General features: G+C 37.8%; 1 protein-coding gene across 4 annotated transcripts in view; it reads left to right on the forward strand.

Annotated features, from left to right (window-relative positions):
- Window positions 1–23,882, forward strand: part of RALGPS2 (Ral GEF with PH domain and SH3 binding motif 2) — a 162,982-nt gene that overhangs the window by 25,679 nt on the left and 113,421 nt on the right. For 3 of the 4 annotated variants that reach the window (XM_021063729.1, XM_021063730.1, XM_021063727.1), the window contains exons 2-3: window positions 19,195–19,339; window positions 22,997–23,101. In XM_021063729.1, the coding sequence (XP_020919388.1) occupies window positions 19,283–19,339; window positions 22,997–23,101 (162 nt within the window). In that variant the 5' untranslated portion in view covers window positions 19,195–19,282. Of the gene's footprint in view, window positions 1–19,191; window positions 19,340–22,996; window positions 23,102–23,882 lie in introns of those variants that run through there. The other variant, XM_021063728.1, reaches the window with a different exon arrangement.

Genomic DNA, 23,882 nt, shown 5'->3' on the forward strand with positions numbered 1-23,882 from the left:
AAAAGTTGCAGGAGTTCCCTTTGTGGCTCAACAGGATAAGAACCTGACATAGAATCCGTGACAATGCGGATTTGATACCTGGCCTCGTCTAGTGGGTGAAGGCATTGCTGCAAGCTGCTGTGTAGGTTGCAGATGTGGCTCAGATCCACTGTTGCTGTGGCTGTGGTGTAGGCCAGCAGCTGCAGCTCTGATTTGACCCCTAGCCCAGGAACTTGCATATGCCATAGGTATGGCTATAAAAATAAAAAATAAAAAGGTTACAGGTAATAAACCATCAAAAGATAGAAAATGAAATCAGACAGTATTGTCGTTTAATTCAAAAGAAGGCATAAAAAGAGGGGGAAGAACATAGGACAAGTAGAAACAAATTGTAAAATAATAGACTTAAATCTAACTATTGACATAATCACATTAAATATAAATGGTCTAAACACACCAGTTAAAAGGAATTATCAGATTGGATTAAAAAGACTCAACTATGTCCTTACCTATAAGAAACATACTTTAAGTATAAAGATACAAATATATTAAAATTAAAGGATGGGAAAAGATATACCCTACTTATAATAGTTAAAAGAAAGATACGAGTGGCTATGTTAATGCTAGTAGACAAAGTAGTCTTCTTCAGAGCAAAGGATATCTTCAAGGGTAAAGGATATCATTATAAAATGGCAAAAGAGGTCAGTTGATCAAGAGGACATAGTTCTAAAGGTTTGCGCCTCTGTGAACAGAATTTCAAAAACACATGAAAGAAACACTGATGGAACTTCAAAGAGAAATAGTCAAATCTGTGATCTTAGCTGGATATTTCAATGCCTTTTCTTGAGTATTGAAAACTGCAAAGATACAGTGGACTTGAACAGTACTTTGAACAAATTGACCTAGTTAACATTTATAGAATATCTCAACAACAGCAAAATATTCTCCTTAATTCTTCTTAAGTGTCCACGGAACATTTTCTATGATGGATCATTTTTTAGGTCATAAAACAAGTCTTCATGATTTGAAAGGATTGAGAACCTATGTTCTCTGGTCACCGTGGAATTAAATTAGAAATTACTAAGAGAAGACTTTGGAAAATTTGCTAGTACTTGGAAACTATCACAATTCAAGGAGATTAAAAGATTTTGTATTGAATGATAATGAAACACAACATGTCAGAATTTGTGAGATTTCATTAGACAGAACTTAGGGGGAATTTATAGCCTGAATATCTATATTAGAAAAAAAATTAATGACCTCCACTCTACCATAAGAAATTAAAAAGCAATTTAAACCAAAGCAATTGGGAAAAAGGAAATGATAGAGACTAATGTGGAAACTAATGTGTAGAAAACAGAAATAATAGGCAAAATTGGTGAAACATGACTGGTTCTTTGGGAAAATCAGTGAAATTGGTAAAGTTCTAACAGAGGTGACATCATTTCGAATTCTACAGATGATAAAAGGATAATGAGAATATTAGCACAACAGAAATGGACAAGCTGATGCATGTATTGCTAAGAATCAGTTGGATCCGTCGTGCACAGTGGTAACGAATGACTAGGACATGAGGCGGGTGGTTGCCAGTGGTGGATCGGCGTGCGTGGCTGTGTGTAGGTGCAGACGGCGGATCCGCGTGCTGGCTCTGGGTAGCTGGTTACAGCTCCGATGATAGCTGGACTCATATCCGGAGGCCAGAATAGCAACAACAAAAAAAAAAAAAAAAAAATCAAGTTTGTGAGTAAAATATTCCCACCAAAAAAACTCTTCCAGGCCCAGAGTACTTCATAAGTGAATTCTAGGTATTTAAGGAATACCTTACAGCAGTTCTGTACAAGTACTTGCAGAAAATTGCAGAGGAGGGAATGCTTCTTATTTACTTTGTGAAGCCAGCGTAACCCTTATATTCAAACTAGACACAGACATCCTGAGAGAAAGACTGCACAAAAATATTTCACATGAGCATACATGCAAAAGTTCTAACACATTGTAGGAAACTGAATGCAACATTTTACTTTAAAAATATAATACATCATGACCAAATGGGGTTTATTCCAAGAATGCAGAGTCAGTCTAACATTTAAAAAGCAATCAGTGCTATTCACTCTTGAAGCTACTAAAAAGAAAAACCATGTGATCTCTCAGTAAATGCACACACACAAGAAGTGTGTAACAGTCTTATCTACAGTCCAGATAATAACTGAGCAGATGAGGATTGGAAAGGAACTTCTTCACTCCCATCTGAAAAACAACCACAAGTAAGGTAGTCATAATGGTGGGAAACCAAATGATTTTTCCCCAAGACCAGAAATAAGGCAAGGTTGGCTGCTCTCACTCCTTCTGTTCCACAGTGTGCTGGAGGTTCTAGACAGTGCAGTCAAACAAGAAAAAGAAATTTTAAAAAAGTGAAAAGCATCTAGAATGGAAAGGAAAAGTTGAGTGTCTTTTTTTTTTTTTTTTTGAAACGTGACTGTGTAGAAAATCTGATAGAACCTATGAAATTACTAGACCTAATAAGTGACTTCAGTAAAGTTATGGAATCATTATAAAACTACCAATTGCACTTCTTTATATTAGCCACAACGGTCTGAAATTGATATTTAATTAAAACCAACACCATTGGCAATAGCCACATGTATGAAATAGTGAAAACTACACAGCGTTGCTGAACAAAATTAAAGAACATTTAGATAAATGGGGAGATATCTTTGTGCAGGGGTTGGAAGACTCACTACTGCTAAGGTGAAATCGCTCCCCACCTGAGCTGTTGATTCTCTGCAGTCCCAATCAAAATCTTAAGGAGGCTTTTTGTTTGTTTTTGGTAGAAATCGACTAGTTGGTTCCGAAATTCATGTGGAAAGGGCAAGAGAGGCTTCGTAAGCGCCTGTGGAAATGAGTTGGTTCTTAGGACACCTGGGAGTTACGGACTCCTGTCTCTCTTCTGCTCTCAACTGTCTCAGTGGCCCTCTATGGCCCTTATTTTCTTACTGTAAAATGTGTGGTTTTGACCACATGATTTCCAAGGTTGTTCCAGCTCAGTGGACACCCAACGTGACTGTGAAACAGTTAGTTGACTTGGAAAGCAGTATCTGCTATTAACTGTGTTTTTAAACATTAAAAAATTGTAATTCATTTGGAGCAGGGGTTCTCAACTGAGGCGATTTTGCCCCCCAGGGAACGGTATCTGGAGACACTTGATTGCCAGCACGACTTAATCTAGTGGAGAGAGACCACAGGTGCTACCAAACAGCCTGCCGTGCCCAGCAGAGTCCCCCTCGCACAGAATTACCTAGTTCCAGATGACAGTAGTGCCAAGGTGAAGAACCCTGGGTAGAGTTTCTAAAATCAGTGTGGCTGCTTATTTCTTGAATCCTGGGTTATTACTTATTTCTGGGTCGAACATATTGTTGGTAAAACAAGTTGCTGAATAAATCCTATGTATCGTAGACTTTTGGGAGTGTGTGGATGATGTGTTTATGAGACTCTTTAATTTTTGACATAGCCACCTGGAGTTGATCAGTTTGGATATGTTGAAGTATTTGTTTCATATCATCTGGAAAAAAAATGTTGAAAAAAATCACCACCACCATACATGTAATTTCCCAGTCTAGTCTAATAGAGGCTAACAGTGGAGCTTAATGGATGAACTAAAACTTAGTTTTTATTTCTTTTTGAAATAATTATTCTTTGACATCTGAAATTTAGATTTAAGATTCATTAATTTAAAATGCCTACATGGGAGTTCCCTGGTGGTCTAATGAGTGGTTAGGATTCGGTGCTTTCACCACGGTGGCTCAGGTTCATGCCCTGGTCTGGGAACTGAGAGTCCCCTTTGAGCCACTGCGTGCCACAGCCAAAAATAAAATGCCCACCCAGCCACTCTTCTGCCAGTATTCCACAGATAGGTCAGGACCTTGTTTCTCAGGTTAGATAATTTCAGCCCTTTATGTGGTGACTCTTGGCTTGCAGTGTTTTCTTTTTCCTTTTCAAAAGAGAACCTGGGCGAGAGAGAAGGTAGATTTTAGTGGAAGAATGAGGGAAAAGAACAAGGCTTTGAAATGAGTTGAGAACATTGGCTCTTAATACGATGCTTACTGACGTCACACAGCTGAATGTGGTCCACGGACACCCTTCCTCTGACGTTGCTCCCACCTGTTGCACTGAAGGAGTACTTCCGGAGGTAGAACTTGTCCGTTTTTGTTTGAGGCCAGGCGTTGGCCAACTTTCTGTAAAGGTCCAGATAGTAAATGCTTTAGGCTTTTTTTGCAGGCCATGCAGACTGTATTGCATCTATTCAATGTTGCCTTTGTCGCCTGAAAGTGACCATGAGCAATTCAGGAATGAGTGGGTATAGTTGTGTTCCATTAAGACTTAGAAAAACCAGGGCTTGGGTTCAGCGTGTTGGTCATAGCCAACCCCTGTTCCACGCCACCAGCTTTTTGCTGGTAGGAGGGGACATTTGGCATCTTCTGGTTAGTTAGGCTATGGTGACTGGTCGCAAATGGAAGAAAGAGGTACCCTTTCATTTGCAGCTGCTCTGCTGTATTACTGCCTGCCTTTTCCTGATGATGGCCTGGAAGAAGTGAATGGCAAAAACTTGAGAGGAGAAGTAGAGTGGTAAGCCAGGCTCAGTTCCTTTCTCAGTCTCAACCCATGTTCAGATGGTCAACAAGTTCTAGCAAGTTTGCCTTTAAAAAGTCTCTGGAGTTAGGGTTTTTCTCATGTAAGTGCTTATAACCTCTTAGCTAGAGTAGGGCAATACCTCTTATCTCTCTGTGTATGTTTAAGATTCTCTCGGTAATCCATCAGCCTCCACAGATATTGCCAGTTGCCTTTCTAAAATGAAAGTGTTAGGGCACACATCCCTGCCTGTACAATTATACAAGTGACTTCTAGTCACCTGGAGTAGGAGTTCTCCCCCACCCCCCACCCGGGTCCACCCTGTGGCATATAGCGTTCCCAGGCCAGTTAACCCACTGTTATCATGGGTCTTCACTGCTTTTTATTTCTGAGTCCTTTTGAAGATCATTCGATAGCTGTAGATTCAAGTTTTTATTTGTGTTCATCACACAGTTACACTTTGGGTGAGTTGGGCCCAGGGTTTAATTCACGGTCTCTTAGGAGACCTTGGTTTAGAGAAGGAAGTGCATGTTTCTTATGCTGTTTGTTAATGCTTCATGATCTGGCTCCGGTCTATCTCTGCAGTTTATTGTCCACTTCTCTCTGCCTCTGTGTCTGTGTCTGTCTCTCTCTCTCTCTCTCACACACACACACACACACACACACACAGTTTTTCCTTCAAAGAATTAACCGGCATCCTCCTATCATGCCCGTTTCTTTCTTCGTCTGTCTTTGCAAGTATTATTTCTCTTGCCAGAAATGTCCTTTCCTTTTCCCTTTCCTTTGTCCAATATCTACTTGTTAGACTCATCTCACATATCAGATTCTCTGTGAAAATTTTCCTCCCGTTGCCTCCTTGGCAGCATAAATAAATATGAAGGAACCGTAGCGACTGAGAAATGTAGGAAAGCCTCCTTTTTGGAGGGAGGGGTGGGAAAAGGATGGAAGGAGAAAACTTCTAGGAAAGACTTCTTTACTCCTAAAGAGATATTCCTCTTCTTACCCTCTGTGAGCATCAGTTTTCTAAGGTGAATGTGGTAATGTTTGTCTGATGGGCTGTTCAAGTCAGTGAAGAAGTGTTCCAGTCTCCACAGCACCTCTGTTTAGACAGGAAATTCCCTTCTTCTGGTCATCGGGTGGCCCCAAGAATAACTTAATGCTGGAGTAAACATCTTCAGAGACCTAGTACTCTCCGTTCTTAATAAAATGTTCTAATGGAAAACTAGGTTGTAAATTTACAGCAAGATTTCTTGAATCTACCGAAATTGTAAGGTGTGTGTTGTAAGCTGCAAGTCACTATGCAAATATTTATGTTGTTATAGCCATTGCTGCTTTTAAGGGACCAGTGGGATCTTTGCTCTTAAGAGTACATGATGCTTTTTTTGACTAGTCAGTTGCTGATAGAATAGAGCTCTGTCTTTCACAAATTAACGCTTGTGGTTTTCACTCATCCATGAATAACTGGGAGGGTGTATGACATACGATAATTTGTCATTTTGCTGGGCCCAATTTGATCCTCGTCTTCCCCTGGTAGGCACATCTCAGTGTAGTTTGTTATTCTATATTTTTTGTAGATTAACTTTTGTTGCCAGCACTGTTTATGCGGTGGGAGCTAATTCCTAGTGCTAGTGACCAAGGAGAAGCAAAAGGCAATACATCTGGGAAGAGGAATTTGGATAAATTAAAAAGTAAAATTGGGGTGGGAGAGGGATGGATAGGGGGTTTGGGATAAGTAGATGCAAACTATTACCCACTGAATGAATAAATAACAAGTTCCTACTGTATAGCGCAGGGAACTGTGTTCAGTATCTTATGATAAATCCTCATGGAAAAGAATATGAAAAAGAATGTGTGTGAAGCCAATTTGCTGTATAGTAGAAATTAACACAACATTGTAAATCAACTATACTTCAATAAAATAAATTTAAAAATGTAAGATTCTGGAGTTATCTTAATTTCTGGTGCAGTGAATTAAGGATCTGGGGTTGTCATTGCAACAGCTTGGGTTGCTTCTGTGGAACAGGTTTGATCCCTGGCCCAGGAACTTCCATATGCCACAGGTGCAGCCAAAAAAGGGGGGGGGGACGTTCCGTTCATGGCTCAGTGATAATGTACCCAACTAGGATCCATGAGGTTATGGGTTTGATCCCCGCCTCGCTCAGTGGGTTAAGGATCCTGCGTTGCTGTAGCTGTGGTGTAGGCTGGCAGCTTTAGCTCTGATTCGACCCTGAACCTGGAAACTTCCATATGCCTCAGGTATGGCCTTAAAAAAAAAAGGCAAAAAGTGTTAAAAGATTCTGTGGACACTTAAATTTCATGATGCAAATGAGTCTCCTTTGCAATTTGTATGGTAATGTAAATAAGTAGAAGTGATTTCAGTGTTTTGAGACTCACTGAAAGTCTGTAGGAGTAAAAAAAAAAATTAGTTGTACTCTAATGTGTTATGCCATAATAATATTCTCAAATTTGGGGACTTTTCAAGATGTCTTGGGACAAATCCCTCATAAACATCAAGGGTCTATTGTGCTTTAAGTCATCACATTGGCATCCACTTGTTGAGATTTTTAAAAATTCATTGAGAATGTCTTTCTGTCTCTGTGTGTGTGCATGTGTGTCTCTCCTGAATGAAACTTGTAAGGTCACATAAAGTAATACAAGGACTCTGCCTTTTCATTGCCTACAGGACAAAGTGCAGGCTTTTCTTTTTACTGTGGCAAGCATTGCCCTTTATACCTACTCTTCCAGGCTCAGTTCCTGACGCTAGCCATCATTCTTTTACGTTTTGCCCTGTAATTATATTGTACTCAGCTGTTGTCGGTTCCTTGACTGCCAGTGACAGGATTTCGCTGTTCCTCGCCTTCGTACATGGTATTTTCTTTGTCATCGTGTTCACCTAATGAACTTCTATTGGGAGTGAAGAGAGAGAGAGAAACCAGACATTTCACTCTCCTGCCACCACATTTCCACTGTATTTTAACATTCAGTTAAAGAGTTGGTAAGGGAAGGGTAATTTGGCGGTGTGGAAAGCAGCAAGGATTAGCAAACAGAAGACTTGTATTTAAGATCTTCCTCTGCCATTAACTGATTATGTGAGCTTGGTTAGATTACACCACCTCCCATTAGATTGTTGTCGTGCTGTAAAATCAGGGGATTGGAATAAAACAGAGGGTTGGCAAACTTGCTTCCCTTCCCCTTCTTGTCTTTTTCTTTACTTCCATTTTCCTTCCCTCCCCTTCTTTTCAGTCCTGCACTTTGAAGGATACAGTGCTTTCCTGTGGCTTTATAGTAAATTACTGCAGCAGTGATTCTCCATGGGGAGTGGAGGGGTGGGGCATTCACTGGATTGGGGGGGGGGGCAAGTATTAAAATAAGGGAAGACCGGGGGATTTGAAGTGTACTCCAAGTAGAGATCTCCAGAGTACCTTACACCTCTTAAATAATATTCATCTGTGTTATTCTTGGTATTAGCAGGAGGGAAAAATATTTGAGGATTTATGTAGCTTAGTTCCGAAAGGCTGTTCAGAACAGGGACCTTTTTGGCCAAGGGCCAAAAGTGACACTAAACAGGTGGCCACTAGCGCCATCTGTTGGTGGGAAGAGCTGTACTTTTAATTGGATTTGTGTCTTGGTCTCTGAAATTTTGCAAGTTGAAGCTTTTTAAGCCGAGGTTTTGTGTAATTCAGGGGGACTGTAGAGTTCCCCCTTACTTTTATTTTGAAGGAATTTCCAACTAAAAGGGACGTTAGGAGAGTAGTAAAGAGAATTCCTGTACACTCTCTGTACAAACTCATGTTTTTAAGATTTAATCTCATTTGCTTTATTATTCGTTTCTCTCTCATGCACATATATATGTGCTGTTTTTCTGAAATATTCGAGATTAGTTTGCATTCCTCATACCCTTTTAATTACTACTTCAACTGTATTTCTTAAGAACAAATTTATTCTTTTATATAGCCACAATATAGTTATCAAATTCAGGAAACTGATACGATACTTTGGTTTATAATCTATATTCCAGTGTTGTGAATTGTCCCAATAGTGTCTCTTATAGCATTTACTACCCTCCAGTACAGGGTGTGTAATTGTCATGTCTCTTAAATTTCTTTTAATTTTAAGAGTTCCATAGCCTTTCTTTGTGCCTTGTAACTGGCATTTTTAAAAGGACGCATTTATAGAATATTCCTCAGTTTAGGTTTCTCTGTTTCCTCGAGCTTAGATTCAGGTTATGCAATTCCCAGCTCGACTTGTTGTGAAATGATACCATGTCCTTTCCAAAGTGTCTCATCAGAGCCACACAATGTCTGCTCCTTGTTGGTGATGGTAATTTTGTCATCCATAGTATAGTTAGCTATTTTCCTTCTTGAAGCTGTTATGGGAAAATCCTATGTTTGTTTGTTTGTTTGTTTGTTTAGGCAAGAAATAAATTGATTAAGGTAGGATGCTTATGAGAGATGCAAGCGGGCAGTCAAGGAGGCTCTGCCCTGAGGATTTAGAAAAATTTTAAGTATATAGGTAAGCCAAAGCTGAGAAAAAATTTACTTGTAAACCTAAAGATAACCATATTTTAGTGTATGTTGATATACTATCCTGCAGTGATAATGACAGCCAAAAAGGATTGTACCTCAAATATTGTTTGTCACATTGTTTTTTTTTTTTTTTTTTTTTTTTTCCATTTCTTGGGCCGCCCCCTTGGCATATGGAGGTTCCCAGGCTAGGGGTCTGATCGGAGCTGTAGCGGCCAGCCTATGCCAGAGCCACAGCAACGCAGGATCCAAGCCGCCTCTGTGGCCTACACCACAGCTCATGGCAACGCCGGATCCTTAACCCACTGAGCAAGGGCAGGGACCGAACCCGCAACCTCATGGTTCCTAGTCGGATTCATTAACCATTGCGCCATGATGGGAACTCCAAGATTGCTTTATTGATCTAGCCATAAGTTGTGACTATTTCCCTATGTATTACTGAGGATTCTTCATTGGTATTTTAGTGGCTCCATAGTGTTCCATTTTGTATAATCCTTTGCCTATGATTGTTCTCTGACAGTTTAGCCTCACCTTTCAGGTATAAGAATCTCCTGGGTGTCTGGGCTGTTAAATTACCCTCCTTCTCAGACCCTTTTCTCTTGAGGCTTAAGGGGGACACTGCCTCCCCTGAAGTCTTGGCTGCAGCAGGAAGTCCCAATGTCTTGCCCCAGTTACACTGCCCAGTTACGCTGGCTTTCTGTTCCACCACTTGATAGTAACAGGCTAAATTCCTTTCTCTCATCATTCCTAGGCCTTCAGTGGCACACTTTTGCCAAGTATATAAATGTTCTCCTGATTCAGTTAAATTGTTTGTATGCTTTAATTGCTAATATTGTGCAGTATTGGGGGTTTTGTTTAATTTCAAATAGTATGTGGTCTAATGAGTTAAATGAACTTTTATGGTTAGTGTTCTGAATAGAGCATTTGGCCAAAACGCACACCCCCCCACCAAAACCAAATACACACACCAAAAAACAAATGCTTGAGGCACAGTTTATTTTTTTGCTTAGAATTTCCTTTGCTATCTGAACTGCTTGTTAACCTGTATTTATTTTTTTGGCCGGGTCATATATATAAGATTGTAGAGCTCTTATGCATTGGAATCACTTGGCAGATTGTCTTTAGTGAACTTTCTATGCTGGAGATAGAATATACCCTTTAAGGACCTTTTTACTAAATTCCCCCCCTTTACCATCTAGTTGTTTGAAAGATAGTTTCAAGCCATTTAGGTACATGGAAATGTAAGCTTTCTGTGTAAATACAGGATAGTTTATAGTTTGTCCTATTACATCTACACTTTGGTGCAAATACAACAAAATTTTATCTGTAGGTGTTAATCTCTTCATTGACTTAGGTAAAACAGTTTAACACAAGCGCATTCTTTAACTTCGGAGTGTGTGTGTGTGTGTGTGTGTGTGCGCACTTTTTAGAGCTGCACCCATGGCACATGGACGTTCCCAGGCTAGGGGTTTAATCAGCCTACACCATAGCCACAGCAATGTCAGATCCAAGCCACGTCTGCAACCCCCACACCACAGCTCATGGCAACACTGGACTCTCAACTCACTGAGCACCAAGGCCAGGGATCGAACCCACAACCTCATGGTTACTGGTCAGATGCGTTTCCACTGAGCCATGATGGCATCTCCAACTTTATTATTTTTAAGCTTTTCTTTATACTTTGAGAAATAATGTCTGCTATTTTATAGATGGGATGGTTTTTAATGGACCAGTTTCTTCTTCATTGACTTTAATACATGCATTCTCCTTTAGGTAGGGTATTAAAGTAGCAGTGTGGTAAGTGAAACAGTTTTCTGTTTTCCTTATCTTTTTCCTTCCAACTTAAGATCTCAGCTTACTTTGTTTTGTAAATCATCTTTCTCACACATCTTAAATATGTACCTAAAACATTTATAAATAAAATGTGTGTCTGGAAGAGGTATTTAAGTTTAAACAATAATTTGGTAAGTGATCTAATAAACAGTCTTGCTGGGAAAGAACTTATTAAATTCTTTTGACATGAGACTTCCAAATATATAGATTAGTTTAGACATTATCCTTTTTTTTTTTTTTTTTTTTTTTTCCAACTGGGTGGTATGTGAAATTGCTCAACCTGTCATTGTGGTTGGCTTACAGTGATTGAAGTTTCTCCAGACTGTCTTTTCTTTCCTTTAGAGTTTCAGGATATTCTTATCCATGTGAATTGCTGTTTTTTTGAAAAATGCCTGCTGTCCTTTGATTAAGAATTAAGTAAGGAGTTCTCATCGTGGCTCAGTGGTTAATGACTAGAATACATGAGGATGTGAGTTCAATCCCTGGCCTTGCCCAGTGGGTTGGGGATCCAGCATTGCCATGTGCTGTGGTGTGGGTCACGGACATGGCTTGGACCTTGCATTGCTGTGGCTCCAATTCGACCCTTAGCCTGGGAGCTTCCATGTACCGCAGGTGCGGTCCTTAAAAAAAAAAAAAAAAAAAAAAAAAAACGGATTAAGTAAACCTAGCTTAGAAATTTTTTTTATCACTTATTCTATACTACTAGGATATGGAATAATTTTAAGTTGTGTACTTTTGAATAAATTCATAAAATAATTTTTAACCTTTATGTTTAATTTATACTTAGAAATTAGTTGATCACCGTGCAAAGTGGTGTTTCTCTTAAGGGACTTGTCATCATTAAATGCAGTGATTTAGTATTGCAACTATTTATAAATTAACTCCTTATTGTCCTGAAAGATACAGTTATTATTAGTTAACATGTTTACAAACATTTAGAACTTTTCTAAGTGAATATTTAAGCAAAAACATTATTAAATGTTTAGTAAATTTATTTTTCCATGCACTTGTCTTAAAATATGCTTTCAAAATGCTTCATTTAGAGGAATAGTTTACTTTTTGTATTTCATTATTTTATATGATTATATTTTAATTTTCACATACTTTTGGGATTGAGAAGAAAGATTGAGGTTTGCCTCTTTTTTTTTTTTATTTTTTTTAAGCCTCATCACTGGTAAATGGATTTTTGAGCCTCTGCCTAAATATTAGCAGAATTCCTGGCCCAAGGCCTTAGACCTGGCTGGTAGTGCCCAAATCAGAATTTGAACCCAGGGCTTTCCAGTTCCGAAATTCGTGTTCTTGGTATTACACTGTACCATTTCTGGATGCCTTGAATTTTTAAAACGTGATTTCATTTAATTCTTACAAAATCTCTCTGAGGTACATTTTATTGTCCCTTATTTATGAAAGAAATCAAAGTATAGAGATTAAATAATTTACCCGGCATAACATACCTGGTTAAAATCCTAGAATTAGTATTCCATACATCATGCTTTTCCCATTGAAGTGCTTTTACTGTCCCTTGGGGTGAGTGGGATCAGAATTCACAAATTAATATGAATTTTGTTAAATTTTTACCTTTTTTTGGCCATGCCCAAAGCATGCGGATGTTTTTGGGCCAGGGATTGAACCCACGCCCCGTAAGTAATGAGAGCCACAGAAGTGACAGTGCTGGATTCTTAACTCACTGAGCCCCCAGGGAAGTCCTTAAGTTTCTGCTTTTCAGTGTCATCTGAAAGTGCCACTTTCATGGCTTTAGGATTGTCGATGTAGCAACCAGTATGGGGGGTGAAGGTCATAGAAATTAATCGAATGGAATCATGAGAATTTAATACACCCAGAAAACTAGGAGAGGGTCCTGGAGAGCAGAGGTTGCAGAAGCTTGGGCGGGAAAGGGGCCTGCACATCTCTTTAGGTGCTGTGCTATTTTTGGCAAAAGGCGAGAGCATGTTGTTCACTGCTCACCTTCCTGAAAGCCTGGTGGCATACCCCTGGCATGGTAATCTTGGAAATTCTGGTTTTAGTTTCCTAAGGTCATTTCCCTCGTCAGAAACCTTTAATGGTTCCTCGTCCCTGTCCCCTCCAGTCTAAATTCCCCATTTGACAGTTGAGACCGTCCACAGTGTCGGTCCTGTCACTTCTTGGAACCTTCCCAGAGCTCATCAGCAAGGCCTTCCCTGCGAAGCAGGTGAGTGGTCCTTGTCAGACCTTCTCTCTGGGCCTCCTTTACTTTTAAATTTGCACCCTCGTTGATGGTGTTTTACTTCGCTTTTCTTCTTATCCTTCAAGCTGTCTTTCTTTATAAACCTAAACATCATTTCGTCCTGTAGAAATCAGGTCATCCTTGAGGCTGAATCATAGTGTAACAAGTTGTAGCATTCTCTGCCGCTCTCATCTCTGCCCTTTCCCCTCTGGCCGTATTATAAACCTGCTCAGAGGAAGAGCAGCCTTTTAGATTCTCTTTTCTGGTTCCCTCCTTCCCTCATTTTGTCTCCCCCTCCTCTCCTCACCTCCACCCTTCCTCCCTTCCCTTTTCTTTCCCACCTCCCCGCCTCTGTCTCAGTTTTCTTCTGTCTATCCATCAGTGGATCCGTCATTCCTGTCTTTGGTTCTTCTGTCCATCTGTCCTCCTTTTTGTCCTGCCTGTCCCTACTGTGTAAGCTCGGGCAAGTTACCTCTCCGCTTTTCTCTAAAAATGGGGATATAATGTAATAATTTCATAGGGTTTGTTTTGATGATTGAGTGAATTTGTAATGAAAAAGTGCTTAAAGCAGGGATAATAAACATCCTAAGTGTTAGCTTTTGTTTATTATACTGTTTTGTGTATTTCAATGTATAAACCAAATGATAGAATTTTCTATAAAAGAAGAATTTTTCTTTTTTACATAAAAGCTGTTTATTTTTTACAAAGTTATTAAATAGAGGTTAATTTTAAATTTCTAAACACTTCAACAATAGTCCAAAACATTAATCATTGTAACAGTCATGGTTAGCATATGTATTTCTACTGACTTTAACTTTCATTCAATACAAAATTAAACAGAAACTAGGACATATTTTTCTACTTTGAGATAAATTAGTATTTCACATACCTACAACATTTGGACTTGCCATATGGACTGATTTTGTGGTCAGTTCTTTCTTTGTCTAAAAATATCTTTATTTTTGCCTTCTCTTGGATGAAAATTTAGCTGGGTATGGAATTTTAAGTTGACAGTTATTTTCTATTAGCGCTTTAGAAATATGGAGTTTCTGTCATGGCTCAGCAGTTAATGAACCCCACTAGCATCCATGAGGACCCTGGTTCGATCCCTGGCCTTGCTCAGTAGGTTAAGGATCTGGCATTGCCCTGAGCTGTGTGTAGGTCGAAGACGTGGCTTGGATCCTGCATTGCTGTGGCTGTGTCATAGCCAGTGGCTACAGTTCCAATTTGACCCCTAGCCTGGGAACCTCCATATGCTGCAGGTGTGGCCCTAAAAAAAAGACAAAAAGACAAAAAATCAATTAAAAATAAATACATAAAAATACTTCTTTTTTTTTTTTTAGCGTCTTTTGTACTGTGGAGAAGCTTTCCATTTAATTTTGTTCCTTTGTAAATAAAATGCCTTGCCCACACTTGCTTTTTAAACAAATACTCTCCAGTTTAAAATTATGTATATAAAATATGATTCTTTTTATTTATTTATCCCATTCAGGGCTTGTGATTCCTGAATATGAAGATATATGTCTTTCATGTGTCCTGGAAACTTCTCAGCCAACATCTCTTTATAAATGTTGCCTTTCATTATCTCTCGTCCTCTGGAACTTCTCTTAGACGTGTTAGATCTTATTATTCTATTTTTCATTTCTTTTAATTTCTCTCCACATTTTATGTATCATTAAGCCTTGTCATTGTTTTTTTTTTTTTTTTTTTTGGTGACTGCACCCCCTGAGTCAAGGATTGAATCCAAGCTACAGCTGCAGCCTGTATCACCACTATGGCTGTGTTGGATTCTTTAACCCACAGTGCACCAGGCCAGGGATCAAACCTGTACCTCTGCAGTTACCCAACCCACTAAAGTCAGATTCTTTACCCACTGCACCACAACAGGAACTCCTGTCTAGAATTTTTGCATTAATTTCATTGCTCTACTCTACTTCACAAATTCTCTCTTTAGTTATGTTAATCTCATGCTTAACTTCTGGTGAATTAGTGCTATAACAACAGACATGGGGTTTTTTTTTTTTTGTTCGTTTGTTTGTTTTGTCTTTTGTCGTCTTAGGGCTGCACCCTGGGCATATTGAGGTTCTCAGGCTGGGGTTCGAATTGGAGCTGTTGCTGCAGGCCTACACCACAGCTCATGGCAACGCCGGATCCTAACCCTCTGAGCAAGGCCTGGGATCAAACCTGCAACCTCTTGGTTCCTAGTCAGATTCTGTTTCTGCTGTGCCACAACGGGAACTCCCCAGACATAGTTTTAAGAAGCAACCACATGCTTTATTAAACTTTTGTCAAAATAGTTCAATATCAGTTATGTCAAAGACAAAAGTCTTTTTTTGTTGTTACTCATTAGCATTTTGATGGCTGTAATTATGCAAAGTATTGCTGAATTTGGGACTAATCTCTAATTTTCTTAGATAAAAAATAAAGAAGGCTGTGCAAGTTTAGCTGTTAGATGTGCTAAAAGAGCTATGATAAGGCCATTTAAATCTTTGGGCCCTACGTGAGTGTTATATAAAATATGTCTTTAATATTTATTTAAAAGTAAAATTTAAAGGAGAGCAAGCACTATAACAACTTTAAAATACTGGGTTGCAATTATGATGTTTTAATTTTACCCTATTAGTTTTTTCCTCATGAAATGTATAAGATTATAATTTAGTTTCTGTTGTTGAACCTATTTTCACGTTTTTCACTTATAATTGTCCATTTGAATTTTTTAATGTGGTTTTATACAAGGGCATTAAAGCTGCTTCTGATTTTTAACTGTTATAAATACTGCGTGATTGACTAGCCTTTATCTATGTATCTTTTTATTTTTCTCCAGAGTTTTAATAAGATGAATTTTTGGTACTGAGATTTTAAGCCAGTGTGTATAAGCATATTAATTCTGTGTTATCTGAATGTTTCTGAAGAAATTGCACTAATTTATTGCATTTCACTACCATTTTCCTTATAATTGCTTAACTCTTCTAGAGTTTTTTGTGTAAAACTCTTAAATATCTTTAGCATAATATTCCAGATGATGATAGTGTAAATTATTTTAGAAAAGCGTATGTAACTGGTGTATGAAATGAGGTCAATTAGTAAGAAGTTATCACTTCAATAACTTTACCCCCTTGTTCATTTTTTTAAAAAGCACTGGTTTCTTAGTGGGAATATAGCTGAGAAAATGGGGAGTTGGGAGCCTGAGTGATTGTGCCTGCAGTCTAATATCTAGTTGTGTGACCTCAAGCAAGCAACTAAATCTGCACATTTCAGATTTCCTATTTGGGGATTATATTGCTTGGAAAGAAACAGTATCTGTGTTTGGGAATTATATTGAAGTACTATGCCTCTTTGGGGATTTAACCCTTTTAAAGGATAGGTTAACTTTCTTTAGACGTTTCAGAAGATAATAGTAGGAAATAATTTAAGCTGTGATGTTGGTGTTTATTGTGAATGACTGTGCTGTTGGTACATAGCACTAGGAGCAGTAAATAGTATTAAAGCATATATCTGTCTTATCTGATCTGGACTTTTTTGTGTGTGCAAAGCACAGAAACATCTTGAGGCACATACTGTAAAAAAGCCCATGTATGTTTCTTAGGACTTGCAGTGTTTTTATGATAATCATATGAGGCTTTGTTGTACTTAAACAGTATTGAATACTATTGATTTGTAAGTGATTTCAGATAAGATTTTTGTTACACTTTGCTGTAGGTGTATTATTTTATTTTCTTCTTTTTTTTTTTTTAACATGTGACAGATTTTAATGTGACCTTAGTTTTCATGGAATGTTTGAATGATATTTTAATGAAAGGCAGGCAGAGAAAACTTGATTCTTTACTGTTAATAGTTTACAGATCTGTCAGTGTTTACTGCTGGTATATTACTTTGTTTTCAGTAATATTAGCTATAAAGTTTACATGTTTGGTATATAAATTAGACTAAGGGAGCATTTCTCTTAATTTGATGAATTTTTAACACTAGGGGGCACTCTTGATTCATGAATTCATATCTAAATTAATCTTGCAGAAAATGTAGAATGAAATGAAATTATTTGAAAACATTTCATGCACACTGAGTGTTAACTTCAGAGAGACTTTGGATTATCAAATCGATTTGTATAGCAGTGTAAATATAAGTGATTCTTAATAAGATTCTTAATAAGGATAAATGAAGCTTATAAAATTAAATACTGTAGATTGGAGGAAGCTAAAGTATTCCTGGGGTCTGTTCATTTTCACATTGTTTTTCTAAATTTTTTTGATCATTATTTCTAATGTATTTCTCATTTTTAAAATTTTAGCACAATGTTTTGCTATTAGGATTGTGTAGCAATCTATAATCTATATATCCTATCTGAAGAAATGAAAATAAATTTAAGGTGTGACTGAAGACTGCTAGTATTAGTAATAATCTTTAGACAATTGAAAACCAGCGACATATTTTGCTATATTTGGGAAACAGATTTTAGGCATTCTCATTCATGGTTTTACAATCAGGATTTTGGGATGTCCACGAAGATGTATTTTGCCAGAAGTGTGTTTCTAAGGTCTTTGTCTTTAATTAGAAAACTCTCTTGAATTTAATCTTTGTGTGGAATAAGTAGATATTAGAAAAAGTGTGGGTCATTATAATAGCGCTTTTACCGTGTGTCAGCACTGTTTTAGATGTTTTGCATATGTTAATTTCTCCTCCGCACAGCTCTGTGAAGTAGATACTTAGAATCACTGTCTCTTTTATAGGTGAGGAAACTGAACACAGAAACGTTAATTTGCTGTCTTCAGACTTAGGCAGTTTTGTTCTAGAGTTTGTGTTTCTAAATCACTGTCCTATGTTGCTTCTCCCAAGAGAGGAGACTTAGCATTTCAAGAGTATTATGATTGTGTTTAAAGTGTGCATGGTTTTGTAATGTACCGCATGGAGAATAGAGTCAATAATGTAATAACTATGATGACAATAACCAGACTACTGTAGTGGTCATTTTATAATGTGTAAAAATATCAAACTGCTGTGTTGTACATACGAAACTGATATAATAATGTAAGTCAGTTATACTTAAGAAGTGGATCTAGTTTTAAATCATTTATAGACACTTTTCTTTTCTTTATGAGAGAGCCTGATCCTAACCACTAGAACACCAGGCAAGGTTAATGAAAACTATATGAATTTAAAGTTGAAAGGGGCCTTAAAGTCTGTTTATTCCTGTCATTTTGTAGAGAGGAAGAAATTCCCTCCTAGACAGATGAAGTTACCACCACAGTGGTATACAGCCAGCTCTTTGTGGAAAAGGATTAGAAAGAACCTCAAGTAAACATTCTGACTTCCAGTAAAGTGAAAAAAACATGGTGGTGTGGAAAGACTGTTTGACTAGAATTTTAGGTGGCTTGAGTTTTATTCTTGACCCCTCATTTACCAGCCTGTGTCTTTAGAGGCTGTGTTTGTGTCATATGAGTAAGGTATCTTCCTACATTAGTCTGATTAGTAGTTGTGAAGGTCAGTGAGATAATGGATTGAAGATACTCAGTAAACTTTAAAGCCCTATGTAAGTAGATGCATCATGTCTTGAAGTATTTTTATAACATTCCAGAATAATTTATTTTTAATTATTTATGATATCTTTGTAACCTAGATCATCAGCAATGCTAAGACTTATCTGGTGTGGTTGATTTTTGGATGTCATTTAGCTCTCTAAAAATTTATTTTGTTAGGCCATATGTTACTTTGTCACCTTTTTTTTTTTTTTACACTTTTTATTTTCTCAAAACTAAAAAAGTTTTTGAATTTTTCTCACAATAAATACAAAATTATACTTGTGCTTTGCTGATAAAGAACATAACAGTAACATGTATTGAACTCTGGCCATTTGGTGGTTCTGATCATTATGAAAAAAGCATAATAGAATTGCTGGATTTAGTGATTTAACTGAAATAAAAAAGAGTTTAGTAAAATTGAAGTGTTTTATTTCTTGGCATGGTGATAGGCATGGATTTGTTTTCTTAAACGTCCAGTAAGACGCACAGTTAACGTTTTCTGTGTATTTTTTTGCAGGAATGAGAATGTACTTGTGGCCTTGGATGTGAAGCAGTCAGTCCTGTGTTGCTGTTAGGTGGCCTCAGGGACTGATGTTGTGGGAAGCATGGACCTAATGAACGGGCAGGCAAGCAGTGTTAATATTGCTGCTGCTGCTTCTGAGGTGAGACATGTGAGTTGAGTTGTGAAGTTTCTGACCTGGCAGTCTAATTTTTTTAGCATTATGATTGGTCACAGGTTTGAATCAGAACTGGAGAGAAAAAGGTCTGCAGATCCTTTAGTTGCAAAAAGAAAACTATTTTAATTGTACCACGTGTTCATCGTACATTTTAGGTGTTAATCCTTATCTGCGTAACATACTTGACAAATAGTAATTACTTCAACCCTTTCTTGCATTTCGTTTTAAAGGATGCATAAAATTTCTTTTTAAGGTGATTTTACATCACATGAGCCCTGAGGGCAGTGGTACAAATGGCAGAGAAAGATTGGTTTTATTTGGAATGATGCAGTCTTGGCACTGTCAGATCCCCGATTCCACGCCCGTTGAAGGACCGCAAAGACTCCTGAGGCTGGAATGTTGGAAGGGCTGCTCTGGGGTTGGGCTCAGAGTGTTAAAGAGGGAGGTGGAGAGTGAACGAGAGGCTCACCTCTCTGCTTAGTGAACTGCGATTTTACTTCTGCCCACCCCCTTTTTTTTCCCTCTGTCTTTGAATCTTGGGTGCTAGCCTACTTTCCTTGGTAACTTTAGCATTTAGCTTCTATATTTCTCCTTTATTTTCCTCTTACCGTAGAGGATGAGAATCAGTGTTTATGACACTTTAAACCTTGACTTCACAGTTCCTTCATGACTTCATCTCCATTTTGCCCAAACCAGTTAGTTACTTGGGCCTTTGCTATCACTGAAAATATTCTCAGTTCGTAGTCTCAATTATTTTTCTCATGTAGGATTTCCATATTTTTAGCTCTAGCTCTGGCTTCCCTTAACAGATTTTATTAAGCATTTCTGATGGACCAAACATTTCACTTACAGCATGAACAAAATAAATTTACTTATTTCGGGTCTGCTATACCACCTGTAAAGGAAATATCCCTCCCTCCTTCTCTGACTTCTCTTCGTAGCATCACCATTTCCCGAGCATCTAAGATCTGTAGATTTGTCATTAACCTGCTTCCCCTTTGCCCACCATGACCTTTGTCACGCCACAGCAGGGAGAGGCCATCTGCTTGCACAACAGAAGTTACAGTCCTCTGCAGTGGAGTCATGGGTGTGCTGTCTCAGGTCCTGCCCACACTCACGGGGGAGGATTACACAGGGGCCACAGGGGCATGGCTCCCACGCAGTGGAGATTCCTGGCAGCCGGCCTAGTGCCTGTCCCCCACGCCTTCTCTCTGGGATTACTGCCCTTTTCTCCTTGTTTCTACTAGTTCCCTCTTAGCTTGGTCGTTTATTATTTCTGGTTTGGATTATTGTAGTCGCCTTTTATTTTGGTTTTACACTTCTACTTTCTGTTGGTTTTGGTCCATTTGACTTTAACATCTTAAAATACAGCCATTGGCCTTAATTGTATTCCCACACTGTCCCTGGTTCCTCATTGCCTCCCAATCACATACATATGACTTTTGGCCCTGCATTCAAGACTTTCCTCAAAATGGCCTAAATTTTCTTTATAATGGATTTAATTGCTACTAAGCCTCTACTTGAAATTTACATTCTCATGAAAGTATACACATTGCTGATGTTTATATAGAACTTTAGCTTTTTCTATTTCAAATGTTCTACTTTTAGGAAAGTTTTTTTCCTGATCCGCTAAACAGAGGAGCTTACCTATTTTTGAAACTGTCACTTTTAAGAAACCCATTTTTAATATTTTTCTATAAATTTATACATAGCTTTTCTTCCTCTTTAATAAGGATTATATTATATGTTTGTTTTTTACATGTGTCTGTTGTACCTGGTACATTTACTTGGTATATTTATAACCATATTTGTTGACAATGTTGAATATATATGTTTATAGTGTATTTGTGATAATATATCTTGAAACATGTGAGCTGGTATTACAGGAAACAGTACACAATTATTTGTTAAATAAGATAGATCATTTCACCTGTATAAAAAATCCTGTTGAGGGAGTTCCCGACATGGCTCAGAGGAAACGAATCCGACTAGGAACCATGAGGTTATGGGTTTGATCTCTGGCCTCGCTCAATGGGTTAAGCATCCAGTGTTGCCGTGAGATGTGGTGTAAATCGCAGATGCGGGTCAGATCGGGCATTGCTGTGACTGTGGTGCAGGTTGGCAGCTATAGCTCTGATTAGACCCCTGGCCTGGGAACCTCCATATGCTGTGGGCGCGGCCCTAAAAAGACCAAAAAAAAAAAAAAAAAAAAAAAAAAAGAAAAATTCTGTTACTTGTAGGAAAGTGGATGTATTATATCAGGCCTCAGCATAGTATATAAAGTATATGAGAAGTAAAGAGGAGGAAGTTTGTCTTTTAAATCGTCCTCCTTACTGTAGCAAGAAAATAAAATACATAAACATAGATCCGTTAACATAGCAAAACGCATATTTCTCATAAATGTGATAGCCTTACAGAATAGATGAAGTACTTGACAGGTGATTGACTTTTTCTGTCTCTACTTTTAGACTTAACCTGGGCTTAAGTTCACAGAGTTGTGGTGAACTTTTTTCAGACATTTAGAAGTATCAGTAGTTTTTAATCTTGTGAGTAAAGAATTACTCCTGTGCTCTTAGTATACAGTAAGTACTTGTGCTGCAGTACTGTTTGGCTTCTTGTCATTACCAGCTTCCTTATTGGTGGTGGGGAAGCAGAAGCGCATCACTCATAATTTTTTAAAGCCTCTACTAATGGCTTGTAAGAAGGAAAAAAAGATAGATAATTACTCACTTTGATAAGCAGTAAAACTGGCCGTTATGATACGGTGATTTGTCTTACATGAGTTAAAAACTTGGAGAAAATGACCAAGGTATGTTTAAAATGAATGTATTTACTTGACAAAATGTATTTCTTATTTGGTAGTTACTGGATTAGTATATACTGCTTATTTAACTGGAGTCTATTTGTTTTGTTTTTGTCTTTTTGCCTTTTCTAGTCGGGTTCCTAGTCAGATCCGTTAACCGCTGAGCCACAATGGGAACTCCTAACTGGAGTCTATTTGAATGCTTAACATGAGTAAATTTCTTTATTAGTCTTAGAACATAAAATAACATTGTCAACATACTGTAAGCCAGTCATAATTTTACGTATGTCAACAGCAAATTCAAACTTAAAGGAGTAACTTTAAAGCAGAAAACGCTTAAATTTGTAATATAATAGAAAGAACAGTATCGATGGTACTATCACAAATGTTCACTTAAGAAATTAAGACTGGGTTATCCTGAATGTTTTCTTGCAGTTCATGTTACGAAAATAAAATAATGCCTTGTTAATAAAAAATGGTTTTAAAAATTATAAATGGATATATCCATCTCCCCTAACTTCTTTTACCCCGTTTGAAAATCTTGAAAATCGCCGGACTTGTTAAAATCTTTTATTTCCCTGGAAGTGATGGGATGTCAAAATGAGGAATCAGGCAGATAGGAAATCAACTCACGAACCTAAAAACTTTATGTTAGATTTCGGTTTGCCCAACCCTTTTTCTAGTGCTCTTTGAACTAAGCAGTGTGTTCTGCCCAGCTTTGGTACAGCATTTGTTGGCTCACTCTTCCTAGCTCCCTTGGTTTTTAAAGCAAGCCTAGTTTCCATGACACTGACTGCAAGATAGTTTTTAAATGGCTGCATTTCCTTTCACTTTAACAGAAAAGTAGCAGTTCTGAATCATTAAGTGACAGAGGTTCTGAATTGAAGAAAAGTTTTGATGCTGTGGTATTTGATGTTCTTAAAGTTACACCAGAGGAATATGCGGTAAGCCTCCCATTGCACTTCTCCAATTTTTGCACATAATTTATATGTTGGTGCAGTTGAGTTGGGATTTGTAGGCCCAGCAGAGGAGATGTTAAAAACAAAACAAAACTGGACGTGGGACTGAGAGAGAGTAGCACAATGATGGAGCAAGCAGAGGGATAAAATGAAGAAGGTAAGAAATCTGTAGGTATTTTTAGAGCAGCTTCATAAGTTACACTTTCAACTTGCTAGGAAATAGTATTTACCTTTATGGAAATTGCTTTTGTCCCTACTTACACCACCTCCTCAAGCCAAATGTACTTTATTGACATAAGTAAGAAGTATTTTTACTTTTTCATAAATTACAAAATTGAAGTTGAAAGCATTATTGCAGTACCATGAAGGATACCTAGAAAAACCTTTAATTCTTAACTCATAAAAGTGTTCATTACTTATGTTATCTTTCTCCTGTAACTTGTTAGCAGAATATGTTACTTTCCTGGTATTGAACCACTTTTGCGTTCCGGGAATGAACTGTGTTTGATGATATTATTCTTTGGTGTGTTGCTAGATTTCTGTAGCTGCAAGTGAGATTGGTCCACAGCTATGTGAAGGCCTTCAGTATGAGTTACCACTAGTGTAGAATCATTAGTTTTTATAAATTGGGAAGGATACCTTTTTATTACAAAATCTCAGATTTTATATTACCATTTGAGGAAATATGTGTAATAGTCACAACAGCAACACTGTAGATCCCATTTTTTAAACTTTTGATTGAATGTATGACCGTGTCCTAATTTAA

Source organism: Sus scrofa, chromosome 9 (assembly GCF_000003025.6).
Source record: "Sus scrofa isolate TJ Tabasco breed Duroc chromosome 9, Sscrofa11.1, whole genome shotgun sequence".
NCBI lineage: Eukaryota > Metazoa > Chordata > Mammalia > Artiodactyla > Suidae > Sus > Sus scrofa.